General features: G+C 40.6%; 1 protein-coding gene across 1 annotated transcript in view; it reads right to left on the bottom strand.

The window, feature by feature from the left end:
* Nucleotides 1–1,429: 1,429 nt before the first annotated feature.
* ttll12 (tubulin tyrosine ligase-like family, member 12) overlaps nucleotides 1,430–12,901 on the bottom strand; it is a 48,716-nt gene continuing 37,244 nt past the window's right edge. The window contains exons 11-14 of the mRNA XM_041215401.1: nucleotides 12,647–12,728; nucleotides 8,974–9,042; nucleotides 6,960–7,098; nucleotides 1,430–1,764 (exon numbers count right to left, since the gene is read on the bottom strand). Coding sequence (XP_041071335.1) covers nucleotides 1,613–1,764; nucleotides 6,960–7,098; nucleotides 8,974–9,042; nucleotides 12,647–12,728 — 442 coding nt within the window. The 3' untranslated portion in view covers nucleotides 1,430–1,612. The remainder of the gene's footprint in view (nucleotides 1,765–6,959; nucleotides 7,099–8,973; nucleotides 9,043–12,646; nucleotides 12,729–12,901) is intronic.

Genomic DNA, 12,901 nt, shown 5'->3' with positions numbered 1-12,901 from the left:
TTATTTAGTGTGATGTGAAACTGTACGGTATTTTGTAAACATTACTGTCATTTTCATTATAGTCAGAGAGACAATTCCAGGTGTTTTTCAAGGTGAAAGATATTGATGCTGGAGACAGAGCCCTTTCGAACATGCTGAGTAAAGTGGCTCTACCCTCTTTGTCTCAGTAGCACTGTGTTGCTCATAATATTGTCCATGTTTTGTTTACTGTGCACCTTCTCTTTATCTGTGTGTCTTGGCACTGTTCCCTGCATCTTTAGGCCTTAATATAGTCATCACTCTAGAAAATTGGTAGAGCTGAAATTCAAGGGGGGCAATATAATTTGTAACAGAGTGACAAGAGTGTGATGGTATGTGAGCCATAAGTTCGAGAGCTCTTATCCACATTGGAAGTTGTATACCAGGAACAAATTAGCAAGGCAAGGCAGTAAATCCTAAATAAATCAATGACCTTAACTGCCTTTATTCAGGCATCATTCCTCTCACCCTAAATGTAAAAAGCAGAGAAAAAGTTTAGTTGAGGAGAGATATTTGGAGAGGAAGTAACCAAGCATGAGAGGAGCTATGCTGAAAAATTAATCCCTGTTCCTGTTTGATTCATCACTCTGCTTGAAGATCCACTGCTGTGGATAAACAAACCTTACTTTTTTTAACCATGATGCTCTGGTTGGCATGTATAATTGACTATGGGTCCTAGGCAAGCTTCAGCTTTTTACAAATTAAATCAGAGAAAAGTGTATTTCAAAATTTAACTACATATATTTCTTTAGTGATAGATGGCCCTCAACTAGGTCCCCTCGCAGGGTCATAACCCTTGGTGCATAGTTACCAAGCACTCCTGCCCCATTACAAGTGAGACAGTTTCCTATTTCCAACACTAACCATCCTACAAAATGGATATAAAAGTGAGACTTCCAATGTAAGATCAATTAGTGCTAAATTACTTACATGCTCTCAGGCACATCAAGGGCTCTTTTCGCATAGGTCCTTAAATTAATAGAGTGAATTCCCACCAATGCCCAACATTGGTTGCATATGAACTCAGGGTCCCACATGTAAAATGCTAGTGTAGTGTAATTTCTCATTCAGTACACTTCTTCAAAAGGAACACACTCGGAGAAAAACTGACCGCCCCTCCACCACCCCTCTTCTCCACTTCTTTCAGTATTTGGCCTTTGGCAGCTCATGTCTAGTTTTGGGCCACCTTCTAGTCACTTCTCATGGTCCTGAAACATGACACGCCTTCGAGTGGCACTGCATGCAGAACCTGGCTTCTCATCATATTCATGGGCTGTGCTGACTCAAGGCTGACTGAAAGCAGGCTATGTTTCAAGACCCTGCTTCAAAAAGAAAACAAAGAGGTCGACCTCAAATGAAAAGCTAACCACTATAGCGCAAGTCAAAAAAAATGCATGAAAAAAACTCTTCCTTTCAAAAATGCTCAAAAGGACTGTAATATTCAGAATTTCTTTAAGAACATACAGAGCTGTGAGAAATTAATGTCTGAAGTCATTCAACATTTGCTAACTGATTTATCCATCTTCCTCCACCTGCAAGATTTCTAACAACTTTTGCAAATAATCCAAACAATTACAGATGAGATTCCTTAGCATTAGCTTAAACAAGTGACAGGGCAACCAGCTACTTCATCCAAGACAAGTACGTTGAAAATGTCATTAAAGAAGCTTGGGTGATATTTGCAGGCTCTGGCACAATCTGGGTTAAAATTCACTTCCAAAATTTGAGGCTGCATGATCGATTTTCCTGTAAAAACAAATATCAATAAAGCATTTTAAGTGTTTGTGCAGAGATTCAAATACAACATGAAATTTGCCCCCTAATGGCAGGGTGGGAGGGGGAGGGGGGATAATGTATTAAAATAGCAGAGACCCACAAACCATCTACAGTGAAATTAGTATATTTAATGTAACAGTACTTCTCTTATGGGTTTCCAATTATTCTTTTGAAAGACTTGAATAGAATCAAAACTTTTCACTTTGGAAAAAGCTACACAGAGCTGTCCATGTGTAAAAACAGCTCTAGGGATATAAATCAACATTTTGTCACAAGTGTGGCCTTATGGCTTGTTTATAGTCATACAATATGAAAGCCTAATTGGGAATAGTTACCCTTCTCTCCACAATGCCCACCTCCCCCCCCAAAACTCAGAGTTGAAAAGGTGGATTTACATCTGATGGAGTAAATGCTTTTCCTTCAAATCTGCCCATTATAAAAGATGCGGAAAGCTGTCGACATACAAAAAGTAAACATAAATGCAAACTTTGTCAAGAGTGTGGCTATGCTGCGTGCTGATTGTTTTTGTTCCCCAACATTCCCCCGACTCAGACTAGCTTCCCTTTCCAACCTTGTACTCAGCCGGTCCCTGGTGCCCCAGTTTACAATCGCCATCAAACAACTTGCATTTATCAAACGTCTCTCATGTAGATGATTTTGGAATGCTTTATAGGGAAGAGGGGAATGCAAAATAGTATCATAGAGCATTTCAACATGAAAACAAGGTGTTTAGTCCACCGACACTACACCAGATTTCTCCCCATTCACACAATTTCCCCAAACAGCTTACTTCATAATCATAACTGCCAATAATATTTAAGACCTCCATCAGGTCAGCCCTCAGCATTCCACTGGAGCACCCCGTCTTTCAAACCTCCCTTCAACACAGTAACCTCTCACCTTTAATAACACTTTGAATAAACCAGTTGTGATTTTACAAAAATCTGGCATCTTGCATGGCCGTTTCTTCCCCAGCACCTGTTAACGATTACCAGCTTTACTAAATTCAATTTCACTAACTGCGATACAGTGGTTTGAACTTTCAACCTCTGGACGTTGGTCCAGTGTCATCACCATGACTACAGAGCAGCAGCGGCGTCAGCCGTGGCCATTGGTGATCTCATTCAAGAAACTGGAGCACATAATTTAGGCTAACACTGCAGCTTTCCCTCAGTACTGCCCTGCTTAAATTGAGACCCTATCGAACTCAGGGAGATGTAAAAGATGTGCTATTCTAAGAAAAGCCAGGGCTGTTTTCTCTGTATCCCTCATCCAACAATCAATACAAAACAGATCAAAGGTAAAGCATGCCATAGCTGTCTAAAGAACATTCAGAAACACATATTTGGGATGTCTTGAGGTTGTAAAAGGTACTCATCAATGGAAATCCTTTTCTTATAATAGGTAAATTTTCTTTTGCCTGAAAGTCTGGAACTAAATTGGTTATTATGATACCTGAGCATATAGGTCCACAATACTCCAGGATGCTGCTGATTAATGAGCTAGGTTGGTTAATCAGTTGAGGTCTGGGACTGTTTTTATTCAGCTCAGTGTAACCCTGTAAAGTGGTTGTCAAGCCTACCTGCATAAGTATTGAGAAGCTAACCAGTGTTCTATGCTAGTAGACTGCATGGTTTCGAAGTGGTTACACCACAGCAGTAATCCTATACACACCTGGGGCTTCCTAAGCATTTCCTTTTTTGCCAAACTGCAGCAAATCTCTTTCTATCTTCCTTCTCATGATTGATCAGGTATCTCCCAAAACTCACTTTCACAGCCACATTTCCTTCCTTAGCTACTGTCTCTGGCTCTGACTTGTTGGGGTTAGTAGATTTTTAAGGTTTGTCTGTAATAATCATTCTGTAATATTCTTAAGAAACTGTAATGTCAGGTTGGCCTGCAAAGCATGATGGTTAGCTATGTTGAAATATGTCAATTTATCCGTGTGTGTGGGGGTGTGTAGGGGTGTGGGGGTATGAGAAAGAGAAGCCTGCCACGCTGAAGAAGGGGAAGTTCTGCAAATGGAGGCAGGTCCACATAGTGGTCAATGAAGGGGCACAGATTATAACATATTTTACACTTGTGAAAGATAGAAAAGACGGAGACTTGTATCTAGAAAGCCAGGATAAGAGGAATTGTGCAACAAATTGCAGAAGTTGAACTTTTCGCAGAAATGTGCACCTTAGGACCTTTGGAAAAACAGAAAACACCTGCAAGGGTCTATATGTTGAGGCACAAGGCGTCCATGGACTATCAATGACCTCAAATTGATCCAATTATATTGGTCAGGACAAACTATGGCCTTATATGGCATCGTAAGGGTCTCTCAATGGGGGTAAAAGAAAGGGGGCTACAAGTCATCGTGGCACACATATACAGGAATAAGACAGACCACAGTCAACGGAACACAGAGAGAAGAGGAGGAGATTGTGCCCCAGAGAGCTCAGATGCAGGAAGTGTCAGAGTCGAGTCTCACTGTATATCTATTGCTGTTGATAGGTATTAACTTTGTACTTCTTGTGATACTTCATAAACTCTCTCACTATTAAAGAACTTCAGTCCTACCAATTATGTTAGAATTGGACAAGAACCCTGAGTGAGACGGGTTTTGGTATCCTGTGTCTCATGTGGATTATCTGTGATATCTTACAAACTTCTTCCATGTGGATCCCAACTGAAATTGCACGCGTGTTTCAGATCCACCCAAATATTTCTAGATATTTCTAGACATTCAGTATTCCTGTTCTTTCTGCATCCTGAGATCCATACAATGCCATGCGCCACCACATGCATTTTCAATCTCTCTTCAGCAGCATGGACTCACTATCTTAAAGCTGTCCTGGTCCACAGTTTCATTCCATCCTTCTTCTCATCTGGCACTTTAACAGAAAACTTTTTTTCTTCCTTTCAGGTGTGAAGGATCACAAGCTTCAACAAATCTCGAGAAACAACACCACCACCTCCCCAACCACCCCAGATACTTTGCCACACACCTTCATGACCTCCAACCTCATAACCATGCAACCCAAAACCATTTGCTTCTACCTCCTTCCCAAAATCCATGAAGAGGACTACCCTAGTGGATCCATTATTTTGGCCTATTCTTGCCCCGCTTATTTCTTCTTAACTTTATCTTTTTCTCTCCTTGTCCAATCTCTTCCCACCTAAATCCATGAATCTTCTATTGCCCTCCATCACTTTTAAGTTTCCAGTTACCTGGCCCTAACATCTCCTATTCACCATGGACATTCAATCTCTCTTTATCTCCATCCCCCACAAGGATGATCTGAGAGCTCACTGCGTCTTCCTTGAACAGAAGCCCAGAGTCCACATCCACCAGCACCCTCCTGTGTCTGCCTTGTTCAATGTTCTCACATTGAACAACAACTCCTTTCTAGTCCACTCACTTCCTCCAAATAAAAGATGTTGCTATGGATACCCATATGGATGGTAGCTATGCCTGCCTTTTTGAGGAATTTTCCTTGTTCCAGTTCTATTCGGATTCCTCACTCATCCTCTTTTCCGGTACGTTGAGACTGTATCAATGCCATTTCCTGCTCTTGCCCGGAACTGGAAAATTTCACTGATTTTGCTTCCAATTTCAATTCCAATTTCCACCCTTCTCTTGCCTTCACATCGTCCATCTCTGACTCTTCCCTTCTCTCCCTTGACTTCTCTGCCTCTAATTTCTGGGGATAGACCACCAATCAGAGGATGAAAAGCCACTGACTCTTAAAACTACCTTGATTACACTTCCTCTCACCCAGTTTCCTCTCAGGGCTCTATTCTTTTCTACCAATGCCTCTATCTGCATCATATTCATTTGGATGAAGCAACTATCCGTATTAGCACTTCCAATATATCTTCCTTTTTCCTCAAAAGAAGATTCTACCCAGCCACTGTGATTAGTGGGGCCCTTGACTGTCTCCATTCTATTTCCTGCACTTCTGCTCTCAACCCTTCCCCTTGCTCCCAGAACCATGATGGGTTCCGCTTGTCCTCACCTTCCACCCCATCAGCCTCCATATTCAACAGATCATCCTCTATCATTTCTCCCACCTTCGGAATCTTGCCATCACCAAACACATCTTCCCCTTCCCGCCCCTCTCAGCTTTCCGAAGGGACTGATCCTGCCGTGATACTCTGTTCTACTACTCAATCATCCCAACACCATCTCCTTTTCCTGCTGCACCTTTCCATGCCTTTATAACTCCTCCCTTCTCACCATCCTAGGCCTGAACACTCCTTCCATTTGAAACAGTGATTTACTTGTACTTCTTTCAATTTAGTGCACTGTATTCACTGCTCACAATGTGGTCTCCTCTACATTGGGGAAATCAATTGGTGACCACTCTGTGGAACTCCTCTTTTTAGTGTGCAAGCATGACCCTGAGCTTCCAGTCCCATCATTTTAAGTCTCCACCTTGCTCCCACTCTGACCTCACTGTCCTTGACCTGCTGCAGTATTCCAAGTTTGAGGAACAGCACCTCATCTTTTGACTGGGCACTTTACAGCTTTCTGGACTCCACAGTGAGTTCAACAATTTTAGATCATAACTGCTGCTGTTCTATTTTTCTTTGGTAGTTTGGTTCTTTTTCTCTTATTTCTCCCTAATTTTCTTTGCTTTTGGGCAGCAGCTATTCATGATCCTGCCATTCACACCTCCTCTAGACACATCTTTTGTTTCTTTATTTGTTCCATTACCACCCACTTTGGCCTTGCACCATGAAACATTTTGTCATTTAATCTCTTCTGTCTTCCAACCCATCAGACCTTCCTTTTTGTTCTTCTTCCCACCATGCCCTCTTTCACTTGCTCAAAACCTATCACATTTTTAACCTCACAGCTCTAATGAAAAGGTCACAGATCCGAAATATTAACTCTGATTCTCTCTGCACAGAAACCCATTAAGTGTTTCCTGTTTTTAACCAAAATGTGGAGGAATTAAAGTAAAAGGTGAAAAGTGTACACTTTATTTTGTGAGAAAGCAAAGTTTACTTGTGTAGATTTCTTAGTGGTTTGCAGACTTTCATAATAATATATTTCAGCTCATATCAAGATACCCAATGAAAAAGAATGTTTATCTGCATCCTTGTTTTACAGTTGACTTGATGGCTGTATGGGTCCTGCACAAACAACAAAAATCCAAGGAGAAAACACTTACCATCGCTGTCTGTGTCCCATTTCAACATCAGATCAATAGCATATATTGCTCGGGACGATGGATAATTGCAGATACCAAAGGGGGCAGGTTTAGCTGTAGCCACTTGAAACAGTTCAACAAATGATTTATGTATTTCCTCCTGTTACCAAAATGACAAAAGTAATAAAACTGCACAAGTAAAGACATGAAGAAAGTAACTCATCTTTAGTTTACAAAAGCATGAATATCTTCTGGAACACAGTAGATCTCCTGTGTTTTTGCCCATCTAAGTCAGAGGCTACCTGATTTTATTACAGTCGCGTGATAAAGTAGAACCCAATGGGCTGGAATTTTTTGAAGTAGGGCATCTTATGATGTGTCCAGTTTGTACGATATTTTCTGCAGCCTTTAGCTCAAAAGGGGATCGCCCCTCTGACTCTAATTGTCACTCCACAGAAGTTACGGGCCAATGCCAATCGGGTCCAAGAAGACAGATAAAGCGAGGGATTAAAAAAAAACAATGACAAAAATTTTTAAAAATCAAAACCTGACTTCCTTAAAGTCTCTAACAAATTACTACATGAAGGAATGAAAGCGCATGCCTTTAATTATTCACCATCAAGGCCAGAGGCTAACTGGCAGTCATGAACAATTATGTACACGAAAGGATGCTTACGGTTTTAATTACCAGACTTCACTTTCTATGATAAATTTAGTGGGCAAGTAAAGTACAAATTCAGCAACTTAATGAAACTCATGGAGTGAAGTTAGGAAGCACTTTTTCCACACAAGAGGGTACTGCACAACTGAACTCCCCCTCTTATTCCCACCAAAACAAAAATGTTGCCTTGGAAATATAGTATCATAGAATGGATACAGCACAAAAGGGGGCCATTCTGCCCATCATGGCTGTGATGGCTCTCTGCAGGAGCAACTCACCTAGCTCCCTCCCCCACCTTTTCCCTACAACCCTGCAAATCTTCTCTCTTTGGGTGCTTATCCAATATTCTTTTGAAAGGCACATTTAAATCTGCCTCCACCATCCTCCCAAGCACTGCATTCCGGATCTTAACCGCTTGCTGCATAAAAAGGTTTTCTCTTATTTTGCCACTTGTTTTTTTGTCAATCGTTTTTAGGAATTCCTCATCGTTTTTGTCCTTCACTCTGTGTTTTTCCCCAGTCTAAATTCAGTTTATTGAATGCCTCTACAATCATTGCTCTATTATTTTTACATCTCTCTGAAATGTGCTTACAAATGTGTTCCTTTATCTCCTTCTCACTATTTGCGGATTTATAGTAAACAACCAGCAATATATCTCCTTTTCTGTCCTTAACTCAAACCAAGTAGATTCAATCTTTGAATCATCTGGTGTATTATCATTCATGAATAATGCTATCCGCTTTCCTGTCAATTTTTCTTTCCCTATCCCTCCTGAATATACTGTTGCTAGGCATGTTTAATTCCTATTCCTCTTCATGTTTAAGCAAGATCTCTATATCACCACAACCTCATGTGGCAACTTGCACTGTAAGTGGTCAACCTTATTTGTAACACTCTTCTTGTTAACCCACATATTTCCAACACCATGATGGTCAGCTTTACTTCTAACCCCCAATTAATTTCTGCACTTTCTGCATTAGTCTTTGTTCTGTTGTTAGTACCTCCCAGTTTGCTACGCACCTTGTCTTCTTTCTCTGCCACTCCTCTCTGCTGCTTCATCCTGGTTCCCTCCCCCTGTCAAATTTAAACCCTCTACCACAGCACTAATGAACCTGAGGATATTAGACCCAGCCTTATTCAGGCGTAACTGTCCAGCTTAGACAGGACTTGTACCAGGTCTGGTCCCAATGCCCCAGGAATCTGAAGCCATCTGTCCTGATACAAATAGCTTTTCACCACTGCTTGGTGGTGACGCTTCTTATGTAACCAAACTCATGGTCTGGCTGGCTGCCCTGAAACAAAAGCCCAATGAATACATTTTAGAAATGTTTCACAGTGATAAAACGCTCAAAAAATGCAATAACTGGAACCCACCTCTGTTTTCTTCCAAGGATACTTGGAGTATTGCTTTTCAAACATTGGAATAAACTCATTGTAGTGGACCTGTGAATAATTAACAATTCAGTGTGTCACAGCCAGTGTGTTAATATAATAAACGTAAAGATAGTATAACATTGGTGCTGCAGAGGAAGCCCTCCACTTCTGTTAGAACACATCTGCAACTGTATCGGATTACTGCAATTCCATAATTTTAAAACAGATCAAATTCTTTGGCATCAAACACTAGGATAATTGTTAATCTGTCTCATGTATTTCCACTCTCTCCATGTCAGTATTGAGATTGGGCTGCTGTGATAACCATGTTGTTCTTCCCAAAGATCTACTCGTCTCTTAACAATCAACAACAAAATAAAATTACTATTCAGTACAAGGTATTGATTCGATCAATTCTGCAATCATTTTTGCAATAGAAACCCATTGCTGACAGACCATTGAATATGATCTGGTATAAAGCAATTCTGGATATATTAATCATTCCTCATCTCCCATGCCTAAAAGGCACCCAATCACGTGCTTCTCCACATAAAAGATCACAGGCATCCTTTCAGTCATTAAAACTAAAGTAGAAATGCTAGTAACATTTAGTAGCTGAATCAGCACCTGTGAAGAGAACAGACAAGTTAACGTTTCAGGCATGGACCCTTCTTCAGAACTGAAAAATTGGAGGTGGAGAGGTGTATTAATAAATGAAGAAACAATATATGAATGGACAAAGAAAAAATATTGGAATGATAAATGTCAGTTAAATAATCAACAAAACATGCAGATACTGAAAAGACAAAGGATGCGTAAATAGCCAAAGTAGTAGGTGGTTTGGGGAAATGTGACAAAATGGAATTCTTGGGGATATGGTGTATAATTAAACCAGGTTTGAAAATGAGGGTGCAGCAAAAGTCTGAAGTTACTAAAATCAGTTTTCAATTCAGAGGTTTGCAGATTGCATAGGAAAAAGAAATAGTGTTCTTGAAGCTTGTGCTGAGCTTCGTTGGAATGAAAGAAGATCTGAGCGGGGAACGAAGCGGGGTTTGGTGAGCTAAAGGTAACTCGGGTCATACTGGTGAACAGGGCAGAGATGTTTTGCAAAATGTCACCTAACACAAATTTGGTCCCCCAACATAAAGGTGATTGCACTACAAACAGCCAATGTAGCATGGCAGACTAAAGGTGATGAACCTTAATTGATATCTCACATGGAAGGAATGTACAATGGAGATTGTGTGGGGGGGGTGACGAACGGGCAGGCAATGCGCATCCTGCTCTTGCACAGGAACATATCAAGGAAAAGCCAGTTGGCAATCAAGGTGATGAAAGCGTGAAATGCAATGTCCAGGAAACAAACGTATCTCCTGAAAGCAGAGGGAGGAGAAATGTTTTAAATGGTGGGGTCATGTTGTAAATGCCAATGGACGATTTGGCAAACATGGAGGCAGATGAGATGCAAGGTGAGAACCAGGTGTGGATTCGTCATAATTGCGTGCGAGGAGGTAGGGTAGGTCACGGCAGAAGCACAAGAGATGGAACAGACCTAGTCAACGGTCTACCACAGATGGTAATCCTCTGCTGATAAAAAAAGGAGCACATTTCAGGAGCTCTCGTGCAGGTGGCAATGTCATCAAGAAAATTTGACGGAGATGAAAAAACTGGGAGAATAAAATGGAGTCTGCACAGGTAACAGGATGGGAAAAAGCAATCTCCAGGTAGTTGTGCGAATCAGTGGATGTTACTGAAAGACCTACCTGATGAGACAGGAGGACAGAAGCCCAGGAAAATAGGAGAACAATAGAACATGGAAATATAGTTAATGAAATTCTCAGCATTAGAATGAGAACCAGCAGTACCGCAGACATCAGTGTGACAAAAAATTGAGGTCTGGGAGGAGGGCTAAGTGGAACTAGAACAAGATTGACAAACCCTACAAAAAAAAAGTATTCCTGGGTCTGAGTAGCAATAACATTAATGTAGAGGGTGAATGGAGTTCATAGAAAGGTTTAGACAGGCAGTGGAATGGGGTTTTGATGGGAGGGGTGTGGTGGGGAGAGGTTGGCGGAAAGAAAGGAATGGATTGACTGAGGTACTATTCAAGGAAGAAGTGGAGGACACGCAGTTGTAGGTAAAATGTCCCATAACTCATCAGAAAGTGGTGTTCAAGACTAGTACCAAAATGCAGTTCTAGCTTGAAAGCTGCTTAGTTAATACGGAGTTCAGGTGTTCAACTGAATGCTGGAAAATGGCAAGGTTGCTACTGTGTGTTAAACCACAGGTTTTTAAGCCAATTAAACCATAAATCTTCCAAATTAATTGAAACATGAAGTCTTATGTACAAACAAGGCATTGCTTCCTAGGGTTGTAAAGCCATTCAGAAGACAAAGATGCAGGAAAAAAAGTCTGTAGGGAGTCATGTCCTATCCCCTCATAATTCTGTGATGGATAGCCCCAGTGAGTTATAAAATGGAGATCCACTGACTGGTTCATCTGGAAAAGTTAGGTCATTAGCTCAAGAGATATTCCGGAACTTTCTGTGCTGATGCAAAATCATTTACCGAAAAGGGACCACAATCCTTCTGATGCATACGTCAGTCAAATGCAGTTGATTTTCCTTGTCCTTTTTAGTCATAGTCATCTGTAGCACTTTCTCTTTTGGTGGTTTAATGCTGGAGTGTTAGTGGGGCGAGACAAGCATACACACTGTTACCTGATTTATTTAATCTACCACTGGAAACAGTAATGAATCTTGCACCGAAAAATGATACAAGACAGGTCATCATTTGTAGCAAGATTTTAAACAATCTCAGATTTGTTGACCTTGCAGTAATTCTAAAACAGATTTACAGAGGCTGACTAACACGGTGCATGTACAGAGCAGAAAATTGGAAGTATGCATTAACATAAAAACCATGTCATGTCATAAAGGTCATGTCATTTTGGAAGCATCAGGAAGACATACTGTAATTGGAAGAAATGCACTTGAACAGCTGATCAAGTTTGTATGTCTTGGTGGGTTGTCAGAGAATGGCAGTTGGGAAGAAGAAATCAAAAGAAGGTTGGACTAACTTGTGTTTTAGGAAGATTAAAACAGTATGCGAAAAGTGAAAGATAGTTTGGTAAAACAGAGGCAAGGGTTTATGAGGTAATGGTTATCTGATTGTTGGAACATGAGAATATTTGACAAGCAAAAGATGCTAATAACAGAGATAAGTTGGTTGCAAGAAATACGTGTACTACACAAAATGCAAAAAATGAAGAATGATATAAGAAAAAAGTGGCTTGGACATAAAACAACACTTACACAAAAGGTCTAAGACAGACAATTGTGACAGTTCAGAAAGAACTATTTTGCTGTGGTTTTTGCTGATCATTGCCACCCAGCAATCCTTGATATAAGTGCTGCAGAAAATGTAGGTTGGAAATGGCTGTAGTTAGTCAACGCTAAATAGCCTGCTCAGACTGAAGGTGAAGGGTCACATGAATTATCATGTGAGCCAACACCCAACTTGCAACCACTACTTGGAATCAGACTCCAATGAATAGGAGACCAGAAAACATCAGCGAGTCGGGGGCGTGTGGGGGACACACAAGAGAAACATAGAAATCCACTAAATTATGAAGATTACTATTTATAATCAAAAGCAAAAAGAACATTTCTTGCCTGCTTAAGTCGGGTTTCCTCAACATAGTTCATCACTGTAAAGTGCTTCTGATAATCATCAAAATGATCCAGTGAGAAGGGCCTGGAAAATTAACAAAAGACTGTTCATACTTATAAAATATGCAATAAATGGGCCTCTTTCTGTTTTTATGGTGTTACAAAAGCGATGAATGAAATGCACACTGTAAGGTCTCAAACTGCATGCTACTTATATCTATTAACGTGTGCTTCAAATTGAACAATTCTAATATGTTT

This window comes from Carcharodon carcharias, chromosome 21, assembly GCF_017639515.1.
Source record: "Carcharodon carcharias isolate sCarCar2 chromosome 21, sCarCar2.pri, whole genome shotgun sequence".
NCBI lineage: Eukaryota > Metazoa > Chordata > Chondrichthyes > Lamniformes > Lamnidae > Carcharodon > Carcharodon carcharias.
The sequence above is the reverse complement of the archived record's forward strand: the minus strand, read 5'-3'. Positions and strand labels throughout refer to the sequence as shown.